The sequence below is a fragment of the Halichoerus grypus genome, chromosome 5 (assembly GCF_964656455.1).
Source record: "Halichoerus grypus chromosome 5, mHalGry1.hap1.1, whole genome shotgun sequence".
Classification (NCBI taxonomy): Eukaryota; Metazoa; Chordata; class Mammalia; order Carnivora; family Phocidae; genus Halichoerus; species Halichoerus grypus.
This window is the reverse complement of record NC_135716.1, coordinates 166,913,934-166,939,217: the sequence shown is the minus strand read 5'-3', so window position 1 is coordinate 166,939,217 and position 25,284 is coordinate 166,913,934. Positions and strand designations below refer to the sequence as shown.

At 43.3% G+C, this 25,284-nt stretch overlaps 1 protein-coding gene and 1 non-coding gene across 3 annotated transcripts; both read left to right on the top strand.

Moving 5' to 3' along the window:
• The first annotated feature begins 6,435 nt into the window (after positions 1-6,435).
• Positions 6,436-25,226, top strand: PPP1R8 (protein phosphatase 1 regulatory subunit 8). Of its 2 annotated transcripts, none has more exons than XM_036102966.2 (7): positions 6,436-6,577; positions 8,469-8,529; positions 14,188-14,263; positions 15,572-15,792; positions 17,566-17,710; positions 21,600-21,664; positions 23,767-25,226. In XM_036102966.2, exons 1-7 carry the CDS (start codon positions 6,522-6,524, stop codon positions 24,118-24,120), a joined length of 978 nt encoding a protein of 325 aa, XP_035958859.1. In that variant the 5' UTR covers positions 6,436-6,521; the 3' UTR covers positions 24,121-25,226. The 2 variants fall into 2 exon arrangements, with proteins under 2 accessions (XP_035958859.1, XP_035958858.1); XM_036102965.2 differs by having other exon boundaries at positions 14,110-14,263.
• On the top strand, positions 10,471-10,636 carry LOC118542596 (small Cajal body-specific RNA 1). The gene has a single exon (XR_004920677.1).
• Positions 25,227-25,284: the final 58 nt, after the last annotated feature.

The following is a 25,284-nucleotide window of genomic DNA, read 5'->3' as shown; positions in this document are numbered from 1 at the left end:
TTTGGGGGGAAGGGGGCATCATGATCTAGGACAGTGGTTCTTAACCATGGCTTCACATTAGAAACTAAAAAAATACTGATACCTCAGTGCCCCTGCCACAAGATTTAATTCAGTTAGTTTGGAGTATAGCCTGGGCATTTAAAAGCTCTAGGTAATTCTCATGTGTAACCATGGTTGAGAACCATTAGTTCGGAGGTCAAAAACTAGACTGGAGCACAGAAGGCTGAAGAATCTTGGCTCTGCCATTAACTTGCCATAGGTATTTGGATAAGTCATTTAACCTGTGGGCCCCAAGTTTTCTCAGTAGCTCTCTTCTAGCTATAACATTTTCTGATTATAAGGATCACAGGGGTTTGGTCTGAGCATAAACATTCTGTTTGCCTCGGTATTCCTTTCCTTTCCTCTTCCCCTTTTTCCTTCCTTTATGGAATGTTCTAGAAGTAATAAGCAGATCTACCATTCTCTGAAGTGAATTAAAACTGTAGTACTATATAGTACTATACAAGGTAAAGTAGAAATGTCATTCTGGGCCCTTCCTCTGGGGATGTTCCAGAACAAGAACTTGTAGCTGCTAGACTGATGCTCCCAGGGCTGGTTTTGTCCTGTCTCATCTGCTAAGGAGTGGTGATACACACTGTCTTATCTTATGCCATTGGGCAACAATATCAAATTGGAATTACCATTGCATCAGTGCAAAGTAAAACACCCTAACCCACCTCCATTCACCTTTTTAATTGATGTGTAATTGACATACAATATTCTATAGTTTCAGGTATATAACATAGTGATTTGATATCTATATACAATGTGAAATGGTCACCACGAAAGTCTTGTTACCGTCTGTCACCAAAGTTTTTACATTATTGACAATATTACCTATGCTGTATATTATATCCCCATGAGTTATTTTATAACTGGGAGTTTGTACCTCTTAATCTCCTTCACCTATTTTGCCTGCCCGCAACCCCTCCCCACTCTGGTAACCAGCAGTTTGTCTCCTGTATATATGAGTCTGTTTCTGTTTTGTTTTCTTTGTTCATTTGTTTTGTTTTCTAGATTCCATATAAGTGAAATCATATGGTATTTGTCTTTCTCTGACCTATTTTATCTAGCATAATACCCTCTAGGTCTGTCTATGTTGTCACAAATAGCAAGATTTTGTTCTTTTTTATGGCTGAGAAATATTCCATTATATATATGTATATATATAATCCCATTTTCTTTATCCTTCCATCTATCAGTGGACACTTGGGTTACTTCCATGCCTTGGCTATTGTAAATAATGCAGTGAACATAGGGGTGCATATGTCGTTTTGAATTAGTGTTTCCATTTGCTTCAGATAAATATCCAGAAGTGGAATTGCTGGATCATGTGCTAGTTCTATTTTTTTCTATTTTTAATTTTTCAAGGAACCTCCATACTGTTTTCCATAGAGGCTATACCAATTTACATTCCACCAACAGTGTACAAGATTTCTCTTTTCTACACATTCTCGCCAACACTTGTTATTTCTTGTCTTTTTGATACTAGCCATTCTGACAGGTGAGAGGTGATACCTCATTGTGGTTTTGCTTTGTATTTCCCTGATGATGAGTATCTTTTCATGTGTCTATTGACCATCTGTATGTCTTCTTGGAAGAATGTCTACTCAGGTCCTGTGCCAGTTTTTTTTTATATTGAGTTACATGAGTTCTTTATGTATTTTGGATGTTAACCCCTTATTGGATATATCATTAGCAAATATCTTCTCTCATTCAGTAGGTTGCCTTTTCATTTTATTGATGGTTTCCTTCACTGAACAAAAGCTTTTTAGTTTGATATAGTGCCATTTGTTTATTTTTGCTTTTGTTGTCCTTGCCTGAGGAGACAGATCCAAAAAACTATTGCTAGGGTCAATGTCAAAAAGCTTACTGCCTGTCAGATCTTATATTTAAGTCTTTAACCACTTTGAGTTAGTATATAATTTAAAAGAGTGGTTCAGTTTCATTCTTTTGCATGTAGCTGTCCAGTTTTGCCTACACCATTTATTGAAGAGACTGTCTTTTCCCCTATTACATATTCTTGTCTCTTTTGTCAGATTAATTGACCATATGAGAGTTAGTTTATCTTTGGACTCTCTATTCTGTTACATTGATCCATGTGTCTGTTTTTGTGCCAGTAACATACTGTTTTGATTACTATAGCTTTGTAGTATAGTTGGAAGTCCAGGAGTGTGATATTTCCAGCTTTGTTCTTTTTGTTCTTCTTAATACTCCATTCTTTTTTAGGGGTGCCTGGCTGGCTCAGTTGGTGGAGTGTGTGATTTTTTTTTTTTTTTTAAGATTTTATTTATTTATTTGACAGAGAGACACAGCAAGAGAGGGAACACAAGCAGGGGGAGTGGTAGAGGGAGAAGCAGGCTTCCCACTGAGCAGGGAGCCCGACGCGGGGCTCTCCAGGATCCTGGGATCATGACCTGAGCTGAAGGCAGATGCTTAACGACTGAGCCAGGCACCCCAGAGTGTGTGATTCTTGATCTCAGGGTCATGAGTTCGAGCCCCATGTTGGGTGTAGAGATTACTTAAAAATAAAATCTTTTAAAAAACCCAAACAACTCCATTCCTTTTTTTTTTTTTTCCCCTTCCTATTGAGAGGTTATCCTTAGTCACGGGAATGAAGCTTTTGCTTTTGATCACTAAATGCAGACCAGAACCCAACTCATATTTCAGTCTACCCTATTTCTTAGGGCTAGGAATCGCCTGCTTCTCCCTGCTTTTCTAAACATGTTAAGTGTATCCCAAAGTTTCACAGGATTTTTCAGTATTGTTTTTCAGTGCTATGAAATACAACTACTTTAGACTCTCCATTTAACCAGGATATAGTGTGAAAGGTTTTTTGTTTTTTGTTTTTAAGATTTTATTTTTATTTATTTGACAGAGAGAGACACAGCGAGAGAGGGAACACAAGCAGAGGGGGTGGGAGAGGGAGAAGCAGGCCTCCCGCCGAGCAGGGAGCCCGATGTGGGGCTTGATCCCAGGACCCTAGGATCATGACCTGAGCCGAAGGCAGATGCTTAACGACTGAGCCACCCAGGCGCCCCAGTGTGAAAGGTTTTGATACCCAACCCTGATCCTACTTTTAGGCCATTTGAGTAGTTCATTTTAATACTTATCCAAAATGCAATTTGATTGACAATGTAGCACTTAATTTTTAAGGGATAAACTTGAAATAATAGGCTTTTTAATGTTGGACTCTAATTATGGACCAAGTTTTTACCAGTCCATGAAGAAATGAGAAAAATGATGTAGTGGGCTTTTTATTTTTATTTAAGATTTTTTTATTTATTTGAGAGTGAGTCAGAGAACACAAGTAGGGGGAAGCTGCAGAGGGAGAGGGAGAAGCAGGCTCCTTGCTGAGCAGGGAGCCCAATGCAGGGCTTGATCCCTGGACTCCGGGATCATGACCTGAGCTGAAGGCAGACCCTTAGCTGACTGAGCTACCCAGGCGCCCCTATAGTGGGCTTTTTAAAGTACCATCTTTGAGTGTGAGATAATGACCTTCCAACTTTTTAAAAAGGATATTTCAAGATTATAAAAATGAATAGGTGGTGATGTCATTGGGAAGTCTTCATTTTTAAATCTCCTTAGTTGACAAAATAAAAGTTGACATCCCTATATTACTTTTTTTCCCCCTGGTCCACAACATCTCTGTCTGTGAGACACTTGTCTAGACTAGCCCCATTACTTTACAACTGAAGAAGCTGAGGCCAGGAACGGCAGTCTAATACAGGAATTTAAAGCTAGAGGAAGTGCTCTACATGTGCATGGTCATTTGTGGGATAACATTTGAACCCTTACTACCAGTAATTTACTATGCTAAATGTAAAATTTTTTGAATATTTCTTGTTTCCTTTTTATGGATTAGGAAACTGAAGCACAGTAAGTAGCCTGCCCATGGGCACACAGTTTAGGAATGATGGAGCCAGGATTTGATCTCAAGCACTCAGACTTAAAACCACACCTGGAGACACTCTACACTGTGTTTTTGCTCACCTCCTCTTTCATGAAGCATTCTCTCAAAATCTGGAGTAGTGGCAATTTCTGCCCATCTTTTCTTTGGTCAGGACCTTGTGAACTTTTCATTCACCACCCTGCTAAATGAAGCCTCTGGTTTGTAGTATCTATTCACAAACACACATTTTTTGTGTCTCCATTTGATTACTCATAAATCAAAGAGGTTTTAAGAAAGTTTTCTGACATCAATATGCTCCTCATGTCCTTGGGTTCCATTCTAAGGGGGTCTCAAAGTCTAAGAAATTAATCTTAGTTGAGATACCAGACTCCCAAGGCAGCTGGCCCATCAGTCTTTCCATTTCAGGGACTGCTGCCCTTCAGTTTGCTGATCTATACTGACATCATTGGCGCCCAAACAAAGGGCATTTTGCTTTATAAGGCCTAGGTAAATGTAAGGTACCATTACATCAGAAGCCAGTGTGAATATCAGCTGTGCTGGAAACAAGAAACATGGCTAAGGAGTAAAGAATTATAAGGGTAAGAATATAGCGTTAGGTTTCTTGGGTGTATAGTCAGCACTAGAAGGGATCAAATAATGGACCACACACAGAAGCTGAGAAATTGAAAGGCAAAGTTGACATTTGTTATCAGGTCACCGTTAGCTAGAAATGGCTTCAACACCACCTTATGCCTGAAAAGCGCATGGAACCTTGAAGGCCTGGACAATCTCTGTAGATAAAAGTACCTTGTTCTTTTCTGTTACACTTAAAACACTTGAGAATAATTCCTTCTCAGGAATCATGCACTCATGCTCAAAGGAGGAGCCATAGCCTGTTTTCTTGAAACTAAGTTTAGAATTTGTATTTTTCCTATCAGCCTGGTCTTTAGAATCCCATGACTGGAAAGGAGGATATTAACAGGTCATTTGATAAGTGTTCCAATCAGTTAGCATCCTTGCTGGATAAGTTTACTGTGCTTTTGAAGGTCAGAGGAAAAGGTGATTTTCCTGCCTGCCTACGAGTTGATAATTTAAAAATCCAAGTTAATATTATGCTGCAGTTAAATTTTGATGCCCTGGAGAGGTCAAAAGGGCAAACACCAGGCTGATGTTTGATTTAAAAATCTAAAGGACCAGGGGCGCCTGGGTGGCTCAGTCGTTACGCGTCTGCCTTCAGCTCCGGTCATGATCCCAGGGTCCTGAGATCGAGCCCCGCATCGGGCTCCCTGCTTGGCAGTAAGCCTGCTTCTCCCTCTCCCACTCCCCCTGCTTGTGTTCCCTCTCTCGCTGTGTCTCTGTCAAATAAATAAAATCTTTAAAAAAAAAAAAAAAGGACCAGTAGCAGGGAATCAAGAAAACAAATAACTCCACCATAGAGATAACTTGCTGTGCAGTGCTGTTTTCGGGTGAACAATAATTTTGCAATTAATTGGTTTCTTTAAAAACGGCCAACTAATCCTCTCCTGTTTTCTACAAAAATGAAAAAGTGTTGGGAATCAGTTGTGTGCTAATAATAAATGTAATTGACCAACATCTAAGTATGAGAGACAGTGGTGATTTAAGAGCACGGCCTTTGGCATCATACTGATTTATGTTCGAATCCCACTCACTTGTTCTAGGTTGAGACTAGGTAACTCAATCTCTCTGAGCCTCCCCTCAGGAATCATACCTATCTCACCGGTGTTGTGAGGATTAAATGAGATGATGCATATAAAACATACTTGCACAGATACGTAAGCATTCAATAAAGCCTTTACAATCAGAGGCCCTGCTATTTATTGGTCTCTCTCAGCCTACCGTAGGCCTAGGGCAGGCTTGAATCCTAATGCTTCCTTGCACTATTTAATCACCATGACCAAAATTTTAAAATCCAAAGGGGCCACAGCTTAACTATTTCATTCATGCACACTTAAGATTTGGAAGCCTGCCTTCGAATTGGATCCGCCCTTTGCTGCAGTTTGTCCAGTTTTCATAAACAAACTAGATGATCCCCTAAAGCAGCTTCCCAGATAATCTACAGAAATCCTCAGACCCAGATTTGGATTAGGAAGGGGATGTAAGTAGCATGCATGCAGCTCTGCGAAGAGCCGTTAGAAGAGAAACTGATCACTCCACTCTCTGAGTTCTGCCCTCTAGCTTCTCCCCAGATTGGGGTGGAAAGGCTGATGGTGCAAGCGCAGGACAAGGACAGGGTCCCAAGACTTTAGAGCCCAGGGGCGTCTGGAGAACACAGGGGAGACCGATACCCCTCCTTACAAGCACCTTTCCTCAGACACTTCCCGGCCAAGGAAAGCCCTACCCTCCCGAGACTCTTCCAGAGAAGCCCAGCTGTCTCAAAACACCGGAAAAGAACTTAAAAATCAGACTCCAGTCTTCACGGCCACTAGACACGTCCCATGCGTGCGTAGGAATACGTGCGCGCGCGCGCGCGAGTGCGTACGCACAGACTGCTGGGATGCCGCCTCTCCCCTCGGGTCTTCCAGTTTCCCGGCGTGCTTAGGGCCCGCCAAATGGGAGGGGGAGACGCAAGATGGCGGCAGCCGCGAACTCCGGCTCTAGCCTCCCGCTGTTCGACTGCCCGACCTGGTGAGTGGCGGGGTGGCCAGGGCTGGAGTGGCCTGGCCAGGGCTGGAGTGGCTAGGCCCGGACTGGCAGGGCGGCTCATTTCTCGCAGCAAGCCGAACGGCTCAGAGACCCTGGAACTGATTGAGGGAGAACTGTCCGTCGGGCCGGGCGGCGTGTGGAGGAACCGGGAGCCTGGAGCCCGGGCCCAGAAACTGAGGAAACCCAGACTTGGGGGCTCTGGGGTGCTCGCTTAGGCAGTCCCTTGGGCGATTCAGCCGGTTGCTGGGGCGCTTCGGGGCCTTGGCCCCGAACTTACCCCAACTCCTGACTGAGTGCCTGGTGCTCTTGTGGAGCACCGTACCTGCCCCCCTGCTCTCTGTCCCGAGCGCGCACGAGCCCGCTTCCCGGCCCCAGCCCAAGCTCAGTGCCCCGCATCCCTCTGTCGTTGCTGCATCTCCCGTGCGGTACGTGTCTGTCTCCCGCAGACTGGAAGCGCCCTGAGGGCCGGGACGGCTTGACCCATCTCGAAGCCGGGCACAAGTGGACGTCAGTAATTGCTGAGATGAACCCCTTTCGACCCTTCTCAAGCTCTTGGGAATAATGGAATAATTTAATTTAGTCTTTGAGCAGGGTGCAAGATGAATACATATGAATTGCCTTGCAAGGAGACCCATCCGAGTTAGAGCTGTTTCTGCTGTAGCTCGTCACAGTTTATGCATAATTCCTTTTTCTTTCCCGTTATATTGAGCTCCTCAAGGGCAAGGGCTGTCTGATTCATCTTCGTGTTCCCAGCTCCTAGGCCTAAGCCAGGCACATAGTAGGAGTTCAGAAGGTATGTTGTGGATGTAACATTTAACTTTCCTTTCCCTGTTTTCCGTACAGAATGGGCTTTTGTCCAATGCACTGTCCTTTCAAGAACTGCCGTATAGAGGAGTTGGGACAGGATTGTGAGATGACTATGTTGCATCTTCAGTTAGATGGATGAGGATGCAGTGTGTGTGTGTGTATGCAAATGTAGGGGCTCTGGCAAGATTGTTCTTTCTTCAAACTTAAAAGGAGCAAAGACCGGAAGCAAGTGAAAGTGTGGCTGTTTTCTGGGTCCCTCTGCATTTTTGTAGCACCCAGTTGTTTCAGTCTACAAATTGTATGCCTATTTTGGTCCCTTGCTGCATTGATTTAAGAAGTTGGACCAGGACTGTAAACTTAGAGTTAGAAGAGACTATTTGAGATCACCTACCATTTCCTCAGAGTCTGGTATGTACCAGGCACTGTTTGGTGCTTTGATGTATATGTATCCCTCATGAATGGTGTTATAAGAAGTATAGAGAACAGTTCCCTGAAACATGCCATTCAAGGAAGACCTGTTCAAGAGTAACAAACATCTCTTGTATTTATTGGTACCTGGTTTTATGGGCATGCTTTTGGATTGCCCTAGCTCCCTAATTATGCACCTCTGATTGGTCTCAGAGCTCAGGACAGTACCCTCTGTTTATTCTGTGATGTGACTAATCTTGATCAGCCCCAAACACCAACTGATTTATTCTGCCTTTATCGGGTATTAGTGGTAGTGGTAAATCTTAGATTCAAACTCCAAGTAACCAGACTATCGCAGCTATAGTACTTGGACTCTGTGTGCTGCTTTTTCTCTGAGGTTGATATCCAGTGTTTAAAATATAGGTTTCTTTGGTGCTGCTCTAAATACAGATCCACTAAAGTCTGTTTTAGAGCAATTGAATCACTGGGGAAGTGTCAAATGTAGAAAGGAGCTGTAATAACAGTGAAGTAGATGACATTTCTGCTTGAACATGAACTAATTATAGGCTGGTAGAAGAGCTGCATTGTTGAATGGGACAGTGATTGTAAATGGCATTTACAAACTCATCCTGAAAATGCTTTTCTCACTATTTTTCAGGGCAGGTAAACCCCCACCTGGTTTACATCTGGATGTAGTCAAAGGAGACAAGCTAATTGAGGTATGGAAATACATGTCTTCCCTTTTTTTCTCATCACACTAAACATTTTTGCCAATGACTCACTTTTCCACCCCCTCTCCTGTGCTTTGTTTTCCAGCAATGCTACTTTCGTTCATCTTGATTTTTTTTTCTATTAAAAGCACATGGTGATATAACACATTCAAACCTAGTATCTCCCACAGACACTCAGTTTTTTGTGACTTCTCTCACCTTCCAAATGAAGGGTTTTAATTGATCATAGGCTTATGAGTCCCCATCAAACTGAACTTGGTGAATTCTCTCTCTCTGAGTACATGGAGTTGTGTGGAAGTTACAAGATACGCAGTAACTGAAGAAGAAAGTGAATGATGTAGGTTGCATTTCACTTTTGGGTTGCATTTATGCAATTCAGGCCCAAGCCTTTCTTTCTTTTTTTTTAAAGATTTTATTTATTTATTTGACAGAGACACAGCGAGAGAGGGAACGCAAGCAGGGGGAGTGGGAGAGGGAGAAGCAGCCTTACCCGCTGAGCAGGGAGCCCGATGTGGGGCTCGATCCCAGGACCCTGGGATCATGACCTGAGCCGAAGGCAGACGCTTAACGACTGAGCCACCCAGGCGCCCCAGGCCCAAGCCTTTCAAAGAAGTATAGTAAGCTAAGACACTTGCTCAAAAAAAGAGAATGGCATGGTGATGAAACTCATTCATTCATTCAAAACACTTATTGAATGCTTACTGTGTGCCAGTCATTGTGCTCAGCAGAGGGCCTGCAACAGTGAACAAAACAAGCATGGTTCCTGTCCTCAGATTATCTGGTAGGAAACACAATCACACAAAAATTACGTGATTATAATTGAAATAAGTACTATACAGGAAAAGTTTAGCAGAATTCCAGCTTTTATACAAGTCTTTAGAATGAACACCACATGGAACTTCATGAGAACATGAATTTTTTTTTTTTTTTTTTTTAAGATTTTATTTATTTTTTTGACAGAGAGAGACATAGCGAGAGCAGGAACACAAGCAGGGGGAGTGGGAGAGGGAGAAGCAGGCTTCCGCAGAGCAGGGAGCCCGATGCGGGACTCGATCCCAGGACCCTGGGACCATGACCTGAGCCGAAGGCAGACGCTTAACGACTGAGCCACCCAGGCGCCCGAGAACATGAATTTTGATTAGATACTAGGTTGTATAAGTTTTTTAATCCTTAACGGTGCCATTTACTTACCAAGAAATGGAGATTATGCCCACTATGACCATGGAGTTGTGAGTCTCCATGTCTTAAGGCAATTTTATGTTTGCTTACTCAGGTAGAATTTAGGTTCAAGGCCTCATTATTGAATGCAGTTGGTTTTCTTTGGCGTGTATAGTAAAGATCAAGATGGTTGAAAGGCATCTGTGAGATCTCCTGAAGGAGACCCAGGTGTTTTGCAAAGTATTAAGGCATGCGTTGTGATGAATTCTGTTAATTCATCATGCCCTTAGCCAGTCACTTATAGAGGCCTTTTGTCTTGAGTTCTTCTGTCTTAAAGGTTACAAAACATCCAGATTATTCAAGGAAATAATTTAGCTAAAATGTCTGTAAAGCCTTTTTTTTACTATAGACTGTTCCACAGGTGTAAAATATCGTTGCTAAATAGCATGAAGCTTTGAAGACATAGAGGAATTTATTTTGGTACTAGAATTTAGTAAATCTCTAGTTTGTAGTAGAAAGAAATAGACAATGAGGCGTAGCCTTAATGCTAATATCACATTCCTTTGTGAAATAATTTATATTTTCAAAGCACTCTGATTTGTCAAACATCCCTCTGATTACTGGTTTCCATTAACTGATCGTGTTTTCTGTCTTTCAGTGCTCTTAGGTATGCTGAGTTGCCACACGATTGTCAAGTTACAATCCTTAGACATCACTGTATTGTTTTGGAGACGAATAGACCTAAGAGATGCTTATTTTTAAAGATTTAGGCAGCACTTGATACTAACCGAGCTATCTATATCCTAGCCTTGTGTCAAAGGCTTGTGATGTGTTGTGATAGCTGGGTTTAAGAAGTGCAATATTAAAACAAAAGCCATGAGTCTTTTAAGCCCAGTGTGTAAAGACACACTCTGAGTTATAACTCAGAGGCACAACTGAATTGTGGTTATTAGCCATAGCTAGTCAAGAAATTGTGGTGTTAGTTACTATTGAAAAACCAATAAATTATTTCGTTCACTTGACGTCCAAGAATTAACACATTTCCTTAATTCTAAGACATACTGTTACCCCCATATACTTGAACATTTCTGTAATTGAGATACCTTTAAAATATATAAATTTATTTATTTGACAGAGAGAGAGAGGGAGAAAGCACAAGCAGGGGGAGCAGCGGGCGGAGGGAGGGGGAGAAGCAGGCTTCACCACTGAGCAGGGAGCCCGATGCGGGGTTCAATCCCTGGGCCCTGGGATCATGACCTGAGCCAAAGGCAGATGCTTAACTGACTGAGCCACCTAGGCGCCCCTTGAGATACCTTTAATAATGAATGTATATCTTTAATTTGGAAACCCTTTCTCCTTCCCAACCCCCTGAACACCTAAATCTCTGAAATGTCTTTGGCACCTTAGAATTAGAGAAATTTGGCCAGTGTTATATTAGAACCCAGGAGTGGGTGATCTTATGTATTGCTTCCTTGAGACCAGCTTATGAGCACTGTAGTTAGCAAATTTAAGTTTGTGCATACATAATGTGTGCATATAAATATAAATGAAAAATGCTGTGAGATTCAGCCTGCATAGCAGTACCTGGAAAGAACAAGATGTTGAAATTTCAGGGCTCTCTCAGTTCTAAATCAATGTCTAATTTTTAACCCAAATCTTAAAACTTGGGGATGACATGGGGGTGGTTGAGCTGTCAGGCTTTTGTTAAATCTTGGGGCTCCATAGCAGTACAGGCCTGGCATAAGCTCTGCCAGCAGCAGATGGGCACTGCTGGACAGTTTCCCATAGGTGACCCACATACGTAGACTAGCTTGAACCAATTGGGTCTTAAGGCTAAGCCTGAAAGAGGCTGGGTAAGTGATAGTGAAAATCACTTTTAACTATGGGTCATAGTTACCCATAGTACTTGTTCACTTCTTAAAATGTTCCTTGCCTTATGGTGCATTTTTTCGATGTAGGTAGAGTGAAAAAAATACATAATGTAGTGGTTAAAAGAGCTTGGACTCTGAAGTAAGACGGACCTGAATTTCTAATCCAGCTTACAAATACAGTAGTATCCCCCCTTAGCTGTGGTACCGTTTCAGTTACTGGCACAGCTGATCCCCCTGACATGTTGTCAGAGGTCAGTAGTGGTCTAATGCTGTGTCACAGTGTCTGCGTCGTTCCCCTCACTTCATCTCGTCACATAGGCATTCTGTCATCTCACATCATCACAGGAAGAGTGAGTATAGTACAATAAAGTATTTTGAGAGAGATACCACATTCACATTAACTTATTGCCGTATATTATAATTGTTCTCTTTTATTATTGTTGTTAATCTCTTACTGTGTAATTTATATATTAAACTTTATCATAGGTATGTGTGTATAGGAAAAGACACAGTATATAAGGTTTGGTATATACGAGGTTTCAGGCATCCACTGGGGGTCTTGGAATGTATCTCCCACAGATAAGGGGGTAACTGCTGTGTTTAGCTGTGTGAACTTGAATATGTTAATTATGTTCTTTGAGTCTCAATTTTGTCATCCTAAAAATAAGAATAAAAATACCTGCCCACCGCACAGAGAGGTTGTGGAGACCAAGTGACATAGCAGGAAACCTAGCACAGTGTGTGGCGCCTGCGTGCTCAGCAGTATCAGTGGGAGGTATAGTTCTGGGTTCATAAGGGGACACTGAAGCACAGGGGAGAACAGTGGCCCAGTGTGAGTTCAGTGACAGCCAGGAATGAAATCTAAGCCTCTTGAGTCCTACCTGGTACTATACTAACTTGACTATTTCTCTACTCAGCTTTGTGCTGTCTTCTCTTGGGGATTTCAGGAGGAGTTAGTGTGGAATGTGAACTAGAGCTTAAGGAGACCTGTGTGTAAAGGAAAAATATAGCATTCTTGAGCAGTCAAGTTGTAGACTTCTAGAACTGGGAAAGTGTTAGCAGTAATTCATCTAGAGTCCTTCATCTACAACAACCCAGTCTACAACCAACCAGCAAAGGCTTTACTGATTCAGGATTAAAAGAAAGATAAGAATCGGGAGCCTGACTGGCTTGTTCGGTGGAGCGTGCGACTCTTGATCTCGGGGTCATGAGTTCAAGCCCCACATTGGGTGTAGAGATTACTTAAATAAAAATTAAAAAAAAATTAAAAGAAAAATAAGGACATTGTTGTGAGTGTTCCATAAAGCTAAAATGAGCTCAAAGAATGTCCTTTATCCTTTCCTTCCTACTTATTTGGTGTTGAAATGACCTTTCTTTTATAAAATGATTATGATGCTACTAATTGGTGAGAATTTTTTTTAATGTCCTTCTTTGGCAAAATCAAAAGTTAACAATTCTACATCAGCTCCTTCTCCCCTCATAATTTTTTTTTTTGTAATAGTTTCCTGGTCTGTGAAATCCCCTTTTCTGCTGTTATACTGGGACATTCTATAGTTTTGGGTCCTTTTTAGTGCCATAGCAGTGTCTAGAAACATTTTAGAGCTCTTCTCTTAGAATTGTTTCAGATAGTGGCACATTGTTTACAATATTGGCATTGCAGGTCATTCACACCTGAGTTCAAATCCCAGCTCTGCTACTTAACCAGCTGGGCTACCTTGGATGAGTGACTTCATCTCTCTCCATCTGTTTTCTTGTCTTTAACAATAGAGGTGATACTTGTTTCACAGAGTTGTTTTGAGAATTAGATGAGATTATGCTTAAAATGCCTAGCGGTAAATAGTCTGTCAATAAATGTTAATCCCCATACCCTTCTTCCCCAAACCTAGAAAATCTTTGCCCCATGAAGTAGTTCTATGTTTGGACACAGCAAATACTCATTTAGAGTTAACTTAGAGTAATATTTTTTTGTGGCCAATGAAGTTAGATTTAGGTACTCATACAATGATATCTAATGTAATTGTACTTCCTAAAGAGGGTTCCAAAAATACTTTGGGGCTATGGCAGCATGATTAGAATACACATAGGTGTTTACACCCCTTTCCTTTCCTCACCGATTGTTAATATTCATTCGAATGTAGATTTTCTGAACAGCAGTCTTACTACTTTGTAGACATGCTTTGTACTTCTTGTTTTCTGGTTGGCCTAAAATTAAGATCCAGTGAAATCTTAAATTTCCAGTGGATGGAAGACAGCCACTCCCACAGGCTACATTCATCTAATAGAATTAAGAAAAGTTCTTTTCATACCAACACAAGACCTTTAACCACTGCATTTGGGGAGATTAATTGCCATCCCCCCTCCAAAATGCTAGTAAATTATTCTGAGCTTTTTATCTTGAAGAATAGTGGGAAATAATTTTGTTTTCACCTTGGCAAGGAATTTTATTTACTCAAGATTCTCTACTTACTAGATTGGAAGAATTTTTGCTAAACCCTGTTGAAACAAGATTTAAGTAATATTTAATTTAATATTTATTTAGAAACTGATTATTGATGAGAAGAAGTATTACTTATTTGGGAGAAACCCTGATTTGTGTGACTTTACCATTGACCACCAGTCTTGCTCTCGGGTCCACGCTGCCTTGGTCTACCACAAGCATCTGAAGAGAGTTTTCCTAATAGATCTCAACAGTAGTAAGTAACTCACATCCCATCCCGTTTCACACATTCCCTTTGGGGCAATGTGAAAATGCTCTTTGGGTTCTTCAGTTTTGAAATCATGTTTTATTGCTCATCGAGGAAGAAGTTTATGTTTGGTTTTTAAATCAGCTCCTCTTTCTGTGATATCTCCTATTTTCCTGAAATAATTGATGACTAGAGAGAGAAGAGGGTTTTGGGAAGTCATGTCCTGGAAAAGGCAATAGGTATATACAGAGAACAAAAAAAAGGTACCCAGGAACCAGGGGCTCTGGGTATTCAGGTGTTTATAGGACCGTGATAAAATTGTGGTCCGGTTTAAGCAGAAGCCATGGAAAGCTCCATTAATGTATTAGAGTAGTGTTGCAGGACATTAAAAAATACTTGCTTTGAGCAAAGTTTAATTTTTTATGATGGGTTCTTTATTCCAGCTACATTTTGCTTTGACTATTAATAATACCAGTTTTAATTCCATGAGCACACTCCGAGTAAGATTTTCATCTTTGCCAAAGATAATCCCAGAAATGCACTTGAGACTTAACTGCATGGGGCTCTGAAGTTTATTCATTTTGCTCATGTATCAGTATAGTGTAAAATGTAAAGCCTCCTGCTCCTGGGCTGATCATGTGCTACTCCTTTTCCCCTCCTCTAGCGCACACACACACACACACACACACACACACAATCTGCTTATATAATGACTTTGGAGGGGCTTGTCTCACAAGTACTTACTTGCAAATTTATCTCATCTTTTCTTTCCATTTTATAACATGCAGAATGCTGACATGGAGAAATATTGAGACTCTCTAGTAGAATTTTGGTTTGACTTGGCATTCATAATGCACCTGTTTCAGCCAATGTCCTTTATTGTCCTGGGGAAAACCCAAACATAACTGCCACCAGGCCAGAAGTTCTTATGTTCCTTACACTTGGGGCTGGAGAGGTCAGACCACAGCAATGCCTGTCTTCTGCCTTGCGGGTCATGGCTGTTGTTGGGTTGGAGCGATTCCTGCTAGACCCAGAATGAAGCCAAACCTGTCCAGCGGAGAGTGAGCAATGGTCTTTGTTCGATGGGGTAGCGACGGGTCTGGAGATGTGTAAGAAATCCACTGAAGAGATTGAAGACTCAGTGAAGAGTTTCCTTTTCATGGTGACCCATGACAAGGGATGCAAAGCGGACCCCATGCTATTTTCATTTTAAAAAGCAAAACTGATGTGCTGGGAGGAACTACTCGCCCTCCTACAACTCAGGTTGGTTTTTGTTTCTGTGTTTCTCTCTTATATTTCTGATTTGGTTATTCCCAGCACACGGCACTTTCTTGGGTCACATTCGGTTGGAACCTCACAAGCCTCAGCAGATTCCCATCGATTCCACAGTCTCGTTCGGCGCATCCACAAGGGCCTACACTCTACGTGAGAAGCCTCAGACACTGCCGTCAGCTGTGAAGGGAGATGAGAAGATGGGTGGAGAGGACGATGAGCTCAAGGGCTTGCTGGGGCTTCCAGAGGAGGAGACCGAGCTTGATGTAATTCCATATCCATCTACGGTGTTATTTTGTCTTTTGGGACTCTGGGTTTTGCAGTATGTAGCTGTTCTGTGTAGCTTGAAATGCCAGTGACTTAGCTTCAGGAGGTTTGCTGCTTTTCCAGTACAGTGTGTCCAGATGTGATGCACCTGGGACAGCTGCGCTGTGTGGGCTTGGTTATGTCCAGCCGGGCCTCTCGAGGAGTTCCTGTCAGACCTTCATGGTCGTCTGTATACCTTCACTGGATGTTAGAAGCCAGGGCTGGGAGTTAAACTTTCCTGGAGCTGCCCTGTCCAGTGTGGTAGCTACTAACCACATTTCTGGTACTCAGTAGTCACATGTGGCTAGTGACTACCATATTGAATGACAAGGATATAGAACATTTCCATCACCCAGAAAGTTTGGTCAGACAGCACAGGCTTAGAGAGACTGAAGCTTTCGTTCATTTACATTGCTTTTTTTGTTTGTTTTTTAAGATTTTATTTATTTGACAGAAAGAGACACAGCGAGAGAGGGAACACAAGCAGGGGGAGTGGGAGAGGGAGAAGCAGGCTTCCCGCCGAGCAGGGAGCCCGATGTGGGGCTCGATCCCAGGACCCTGGGATCATGACCTGAGCCGAAGGCAGACACCTAACGACTGAGCCACCCAGGCGCCCCAACATTGCTTTTTTTTTATATGGCTCAAATAGCCTAAGAATCTCTGAGTAGAACTAGACTGCTTTTGGTCTTATGGGCCTAGCTGCCCTGAAGGCCATGAATTTTACAAGATGTAATTTTAAAGTGCTAAAGTTGTCCTTTTCTAGAGGCTAGCCCCAGTGGCTTGTGATGCATCTGTTGTCCTTAACATGTCCATCGCTGCACTGGTGTGACTGGTCTATTCAGGTAGACCAAATGCCAGCATACCCTTACCCACCCTCATGCATTTACCTCTTGTTCATCAAGGCAGTTTCTCAGCCCTTAGGAAAAAAAGCACAACAGAAATCTTATCATTTACATGTTATTTTGTTCTAAAGAAGTAGCCTCATAGCCAGGCACCTTGCTGACAGTCACTGGTGCCCATCTCTCCTCCAGGCTGCTTCCCTGTCTTTTAAGTTCAGTTTATTAGGTCCTCCCTGGGTCTTCATTCTCAAGACATTTAGAGTGTCTCAGACTGCAGTGCAGATTGGAATAGGTCCAGAGGATTGGGAAGAGGCAGGCAGCAGTGCTGAGGCCAAGTTAATCATTGAAATAGATGGGTGGTTATGAATAGAAATGGGGCCATACACAGGGACGGGGAGTGACAAACCATTAATGCCAAATATTAAGTGCACTGGCCCTGTCCTTCTGAGCTTCAGTTGGGAGGGCTACTGGGAAAGAAGCTGTCAGTTGCCCTCTCTCATCTCTGTTTCGTTACTTTAAGGCAGTTCATGGAGTTCCTCCCGGTCACATTCTTTAATTCTCAGCATGAAGACATGATAGTCTTTCCCCCAGAAACACAGAACCTCACCTCAGGGATATTTGCACAGATGACCTGTTCTCAACTCAAGGTTCTTCACCTCCTTGTGACCATCATTGCCCCACTAATTAGTGGGGATGTTCCATATTTTGTCAAAAGAGGCTTGTTAATAGTAGCAGTCTAAGGGCAGTAATGAGTCTTTTCTGAATACAAGAGGATCTTGTTTGCCTGGGGAGGTTAACATTCGCTCCTAAAGCCTTCTTGCCCCTGTTTAGCTCTATGGTCTTCAGATTCCCTGTGTACTGACTCCTGTCTGTCTTGTGTGAACCCTGGCCTAGAACCTGACAGAGTTCAACACTGCCCACAACAAGCGGATTTCCACCCTGACCATTGAGGAGGGGAATCTCGACATTCAGAGACCAAAGAGGAAGAGGAAGAACTCACGGGTGACTTTCAGTGAGGATGATGAGATCATCAACCCAGGTGAAATGTCTTCCTAGTTTCTTCCAATGAAAAAGCTGTGATCTCAGAGAGTAGTGTGCACAATGCGTAGGTTGGTTATAATGTTTCTCAACAAGGTGTAGGATAACCAGTGCTATATTAAGGAAAGAGAATTCTTACAGGTCATCAGTGGAGTACCCTCAAACACTCAAGTATTATCCAGTTGCAGTGTGAAAGAAATAGACAGAGAAAGGGCCCGCGTAATGCAGTATACAGAGCCAGGCTGTAATTCCCACCTGCTGGTCCAGCAAGCCTGTGTCATAGTGGAGATGGAAGTAGAGTTGTTTGTTGTCTTTTACCTCAGAGTAGAGCATTACTGTCTTTGTGGAATTCTGAGTGTGAGTGGTAACTCTAAGATTGGAGAGCCTTCTGCTGTCACCATTAACTGCACTAAAGACTTGCCTCTCTGTAAGGAAGTAATGTATAGAGAGTTTGTATGGAGACGTCATCAAGGTGAGAGCATCTGTTTATGGGAAGGCCACCAAATTCACCAGTTTGTTCCATCATTCAACATCCATTTATTGGGCTCACATATATGTCAAGTACTCTGGTAGGTAGATGACATTGAGCCAGGAGGTATCATTTGTATGATGAGGATGGAATTGAGATTCTGAAAACCTTGTTAGAGATCAGTCTCAATGGATAGAAACAAAGATCCCAAACTAACAAGTTGCTTTTACTTCCCAAATGAAGTACAGTGAGAATAACCTTCAGGTCCTGCACATAGGTTCAAAATATCAATTATTTAAATGGAGAGGATCCATTCCAGTGACAGCTCATTAAAAAAAACCCAAATCTAGTTAATTGAATGAGTCATCAGGGGGATGTGGAAACTAATCAAGTGCAGTTTAAAATTGCATTAATAGAACAGTAGGGGATAGTAACCCCACTCACCTGTGTTCTGAGCAGAACTCACCCAAACAGGTTACCAAATGCAAGCACAGCCTCAACCACTGAATGTGTTATGTAGTCCTGAGGGAGGAGGAGACTCACAGCTATGGAACACTGTCCCCCAAATGCTGGGAATGTAGGGGAACTATGCTTGAGGAGGCATGGCCACTGTGGTTGGATATTTGCAGGGCTGACCTTAGGGAGGAAGGAGTAGGCAAGCCAGAGCCAGTGAGTAGCAAGTATTTGGCTCAGCATAAAAAGCAACAACAAAATCCTTATATTTAGAAGAAGAATCAGAAAGATCCCTATGAAAGATCCAACCATTTGTTTGGTGTGTGAAGTAGAGAGGATTACTATCCAAGCAGTGAATGCCCAATGGAAGTGTTCAGGCAGGGGCTGAGTGACCAGTTGGGGAAACTTATTTCTGGACCCCAGAACCTATTGAATAAGAATTCCTAGGGGTTGGACCTAGAGATTTTATTGTTTTAAACAAGCTCTTTTTTGTACTGATGAACAGCCAGCAATTTGGGAATCACTGGATAGTCAATCTTTTAAATCTCTTTTAGAACTCAGGGTCTGGTCTTTTGTTTTTCTCCTTGAAAATTATTGCCCTGGGGAGCACCTGGGTGGCTCAGTCAGTTAAGCATCCCACTCTTGGATTTGGCTCAGGTCGTGTTCTCAGGATTGTGGGATCAAGCCCCTTGTTGGGCTCTGTGCTGAGTGTGGAGTCTGCTAGAGTTTCTTTCTCTCTCTCTCTGTCCCTCCCCTTCATGTGCTTACGCTGTCTCTCCCTCGTCCTCTCTCTCTCAAATAAATAAATAAATCTTTTTAAAAAAATTAAAAAAAAAAAAGGAAAGAAAATCATTGCCCTGGCGCGAAATGTGTATTCAGACAGAGCCTCGCATAGCGGTTAAGAGGACCTGGGTTTGAAATGAGCCTCTTCACTTAGTAGCTCTGTGACCTTGACCAAGTGACTTAACAGATATTGGCCTCACAGGACTGGTGGGGAGGCTAAATGATTAATATATGTACAGATACTTTATTTTTTTATTTTTTTAAAGATTTTATTTATTTATTTGACAGAGAGAGACACAGCGAGAGAGGGAACACAAGCAGGGGGAGTGGGAGAGGGAGAAGCAGGCTTCCCGCTGAGCAGGGAGCCCGACGGGGGGCTCGATCCCAAGACCCTGGGATCATGACCTGAGCCGAAGGCAGACGCTTAACGACTGAGCCACCCAGGCGCCCCTGTACAGATACTTTAGATCAGTGCTCAGCACTCAGTAAGCCCTTGACAAACATTAGCCATTATCCTCACTGTCATCAACCATCACTTTTGCATTTTATCCGTGCAGCCGTTCCTATGCCAGAAGTAGACTTACTAGCAAGGAACTTGTTGGTAGATCTTCGAGGAGCAGAGGTCTCGTGGAATGGGTGTATCCTCTTTCTTGGAGTGGAATGGCTAGAAATGAGGAGAGGGTGAGAGGCCCGAGCACCGTTCAGCCAGCATGGCACAGGACAGGGTCCCCCAGAGAGTTATCCTCCCCCTCCACAGGCCTTTTGCACACGTGGGGTGCATACCCCGTGAGCCACCCCTCTTGGGCTCCAGTTGCTCTTTTGCTTCATTTAGCTTGCCTTGCTGAGGGGACGATTGGAACAGGGCTCCTATGGGGTGAGAAAAAAGGTAAGGATGCCTTTTACAGAAACCTCGTCCCTTTCCTAATGAGCCTGGATATCTTTCCTTCTTTCTTCTATATATTGTTCATTCACTGAGCAAAGACTGGTTGTGAATGTAATGCCAGGGTGTATTCTTTGGAGGCATCTTAATATGTGAAAGACCAGACTTATTAAACAAACAAGGGATTAATTACTCAAATAGTGAATCTTTGTTTTCCGAAGGGATTCATAGGGGTGTTTCTTTGAATAGCAGGCACCCTCTATGCATTTAAAGTCAGATATACAGCCCCTAATACGAAAACAGTTCCTTTCCCACCACTATATTAAGACAAAGGGGCTTGGAGTAGTTTTTTTAGTAATGATAGTAAGTCTGCCTGCCTGTTTTCCAGACCTTCAGCCTTCAGCGAGAAAGGTCCCGTTCATCCCAGGTGATCCAGCCCAGTCGTCCCTTCTGTGCTCCAGGAACACTATCTTGCACCCCTCCATTGTGTTGTAGCCTATCTGGCTTTTCAGCTGTGAACTCCTTAAAGGCGGGACAGTATCTTGCTCTTTATTTTGATGCTTGATGTCCAATAAATGAGGCATGAGAGAGTTACTGCAAGCACGTCCCTTCCTTGGTCTTAGCACTTTTCTTCCTGGAGTGAATGAGGCTAGAACCAGTAATGTGTATGTGTGTAACCTGTGAAAAGGGGGCTGCTCTCCACCCTGCCTGGACAGGGGGCTTCAGCTCCTTTAGTAAGTCTTGATTGTATACAGTTGTTCAGGTCAGGAGGCCAGGTTAACTTGGAAGCCCTGGGCCTGAATCCTAATTTCTGGTATTTGCTAATGAGTGGGCATTGGCAGGGTACGTGGTGTGTGACCGCTTCCCATGTGTCATGTGTCATTGTTTTATCACTAGCTTGGGGTTGATGAAATCTGCTCTTTGATTTCCCCCTTCAAAGAGGGACTGATCATATGGAATGGGAAAGAACTTGGGAAAGGCAGGACAGCACAGTGGTCCAGAGCCAAGGCCTATTTCTGGCTGCTTGGACTCAAACCCTGGTCCTTCCACTCCCCAGCAGGGTGACTGGACCAGGCACTTCACCCCTCCAGGCCTGAGCATGTCTGTTAGATGCTGATTGTAGTCGTACTCGCCTCGTGGAGTTGTGAGGATTTAACAGAGTGCCAGCGCTCAGTAAGCACTTGAAGTGTTAGTTGTATTTTACTGTTTTAATATGAGTTGTGATTACTTTGTTTGCAGTGGGCCCTATTCCCTTAATCATCCCAGCAGAGTATCAAACTAACCCATCTCTCATATCTTCTGCAGAGGATGTGGATCCCTCAGTTGGTCGCTTCCGGAACATGGTGCAGACTGCAGTGGTCCCAGTCAAGGTAGGAAGCACCTTTTAACAGTATTTGAAATGCCATATAGTCTGGTTTAAAAACCCACGCTTTTATGTGTAGGTAAGTGTTAATTATGTGCTTAATTTTAAAACACATTCTTTGCTCTTCTCCTATTTTTCATCATGTGGAAATATTTTCATTCCACCTGAATCTACGGGATCCTGGAGTGCCATAGAAAGACTGCAGGTGACCAGCCAGCTTGATGCTGCGCGTAAATTATGGTGCGCTGGGGGTCTGTAAAGTTACCTCCCAGCAGGACGCAGAGAGACCCACTTTTCTTTAGCCTTGCCCTTCTGACTCCAAGTAAGCTATTAGGCTTATTAGGAAGAGGCATTGTTGCATTTCTGCAGGGCCCCTCCAGCTATGGCCGTGCCTTTGTTTTGTGATTGGGAATGGCACAGATAGGAAAGGCAGCCTAGACTGGATTAGGCTGAAAGATCAGGTATGTTGAAGAGCCAGGAGGTGAAATTACAGAGATGTTCTGGTTGCTCAACATGTGGAGGAACTATGTCACCACTTGGACTGTCCACAGGGAGCAGATGGCCCCTTGAAGTAGTGAGATCCCTGTGAATTAGAGATCTTTAAGAAGTGATTGGAAAATGCTGGTCAGAGGTGCTATAGAAAGTTTTACTTAAAAAAAAAAAAAGTCTTTAGGTGCGCCTGGGTGGCTCAGTCGTTAAGCGTCTGCCTTCGGCTCAGGTCATGAACCCGGGGTCCTGGGATTGAGCCCCACATCGGGCTCCCTGCTCAGCGGGGAGCCTGCTTCTCCCTCTGCGCGCGTCCCCCCGCTTGTGCTTGCATTTTCTCTCTCTCGTTCTCTCTCAAATAAATAAAATCTTTAAAAAAAAAAAATCTTTAGGGGCACCTGGGTGGCTCAGTCGGTGAAGTGTCCGACTCTTGATCTCAGCTCAGGTCTTGATCTCAGGGTCAAGCCCTGCGTTGGGCTCCATGCTGGGTGTGGAGCCTACTTAAAAAAAAAAAAAAATCTTTGGACTATATTAGACTAGATTGATTACCTATGTCAAGTTTTTGGTTAGTCTTTTTTAATCCAAAAGGGGTAGAGGGTTGAGGGGGATCTTTCATGAACGTTCATAAGCCACTGTGAAAAAGTACCAGACGGAATGTTTCTCTGCATCTCCATAGCGTTTGTGTCACATTCCTCCTAGAGCTCTTTTCTCTCTTTTTGCTTCTTCCTTTGGAATGTTCTCTTGTCATTAAAGTATAAAACCAGGGGCCCCTGGGTAGCTCATTCAGTTAAGTGTCCGACTCTTGATTTCGGCTCAGGTCATGATCTTAGGGTCATGGGATTGAGCCCTGTGTCAGGCTCCATGCAGGCGTGGAGGCTGCTTAAGATTCCCTCTCTCCCTCTCCTTTCACTACCCCCCCAAAACAAAGTATAAAACCAGCAGGTATTTTTACTTCTTTGTCAGTTTTATTATGATATAATTTACATACAGTAAAATACATTTTAAGTGTATAGTTTGAGTTTTGACAAATGTATACACATGGGTAACCACCACTGTTATTAATATATAGATTTCCATCACCCCAGAAAGTTCCCTTATGTCCCCTTGCTGTCAGTTCCCCCCACTCCCAGCCCCAAGACCCAGTAGACTACTTACTATCACTACAGATTTGTTTGCTCTCAGATTAATGTTCAAAAATCAGGCGATCAATATGAAGATACTAACTTTTTACTTAAATACTACTATTAACACCTCTGCTTCCTGAAAGGGTATTTTAACATCAGAAGAGAGGGAGGCTGTGACTATAGGATAAAGAGTAGTAACTTAAACTGGATAGGTTTTACTTTATGAAAAGTTCACACATTATCCTCATTTTTCTCAGTGTGTTGTAGGATTGTGAACCCTTTGTGGGGAGCGGTGTTTGGGAGCCCTCAGGTTAGACAGTGACTATCTGGTCTCCAAACCCTGAGACTTCAGGAGACAGTGAAATAGGTTGTCTGGGAAACAAAACAAGCTAGAGGGTTGGGGGTCTTCTCCGAGTTTTCTAGGGCTGGAATAGAAAAGGCTAACTAACACCCTCTTGTGCCTCACCTACTTGCTTCCTCTGTTCCTTACGAACCACAGAAGAAGCGGGTGGAAGGCCCTGGCTCCCTGGGCCTGGAGGAATCGGGGAGCAGGCGCATGCAGAACTTTGCATTCAGTGGAGGACTCTACGGGGGCCTGCCCCCCACGCACAGTGAGGCCGGCTCCCAGCCGCACGGCATCCACGGGACAGCACTCATCGGTGGCTTGCCCATGCCATACCCGAACCTCGCCCCTGATGTGGACTTGACTCCCGTTGTGCCGTCAGCAGTGAACATGAACCCTGCACCAAACCCTGCGGTCTACAACCCCGAAGCCGTCAACGAACCCAAGAAAAAGAAATATGCAAAAGAGGCTTGGCCGGGCAAGAAGCCCACACCTTCCTTACTGATTTGATATTTTTGGTCATGGAGAAGGGTGGGATTGGGTGGGAATTGGGTGGAAGGGTGAGGGGGGAGCTAATGAACTAGGGAGAAAAACTTTCCATGTGTGCGGTCTCGTCTTTCAGAATGTCTCCTGGGGCCCTAACCGTGTACTATTAAAGCTGGGGAATATCCCATAAAGACCTGTCTTCAGAACACTTTGAGTGTAGAGCAGTGTTTCATATTTCCTGATAAGTAGGCTGCCCTGGCTCTTTCCCAGGTCTTCTATCACCTCCTTTTTCTTTTCTCCCTCGTTCTAGGGGCATTTTGATTTACAGGCGCGTTCCCTGGGAGGAGACTCCAGGCCCTCAGGTGGGATCTAGAGCCGTGGCGGTGGCAGCAGCATCACCAGCCTGTGGGGCCAGCAGCCTGATTTCTGTTGACTGTCCCTGTAAGTCCCAGATAGCGAAGGGGTTGCCGTGGATCCCAGGGCGATCAGAAGAGGGTTTAGAATTCTTCAGTTAAGCTAAGGTTTCAACTCAGAGATGTTTGCCTAGGTCACTGGTTTTGAGGTCTGATAGTTAGGCTTTTTTCTCTTTTGTCCTTTCTGTTGGAATGAGAACATTTTGATTTTCCTTCATCTGTGACCAGTGCCATAGACACAGATGGGTAGTTGGAAACTTACAGTATTGTTGGAACTTTACCTGTTTCTCTTGTCACATCTGAGTACCCTACTTGCCGAAGTTTCTCGTTTGATTCCAGAGTACTGTCCTCTACTCTCTAAAGTCTTGCTTTCCTTTTCAAGTGTGTTGTGAAGGCAATTTTTAAAGGATATGACCAGTTAGAGCAGCAATTCCAATTAAAAAGGAAAAGATTTTACTTTGCAAGTACCTGATGTCTTTAAGAGGACATTTTTAAATGTTGGTTCAGAGGCTCTCCCCTCCTTTACTGAGAGCTCTCATAACCCAGAGCTCCAGGACTGGGCCCAGCTAACAAACATAGGAGACGAAGGTAGCAAACAGTGATAGGAGCTTTGTACAGAGATTTGTACATTTGTGTAATAGGCCTTTTCACGCTTTATGTGTAGCTTTTTACCTGTAACCTTTATTACATTGTAAATTAAACGTAACTTTTGTCATTCGTGCCGTCTGTGACTCGGTTGCCATCCCGGATTCCCGCCGCCGTCAGGGCACGTTTG

Coding starts and splice junctions, on each gene's coding strand:
- PPP1R8 (XM_036102965.2), top strand. CDS start 6,522: ATGGCGGCAGCCGCGAACTCCGGCTCTAGCCTCCCGCTGTTCGACTGC. Junction 8,530..14,109: donor AAGGAGACAAGCTAATTGAG/GTATGGAAATAC, acceptor ATATTTATTTAG/AAACTGATTATTGATGAGAA. Junction 14,264..15,571: donor CCTAATAGATCTCAACAGTA/GTAAGTAACTCA, acceptor GGTTATTCCCAG/CACACGGCACTTTCTTGGGT.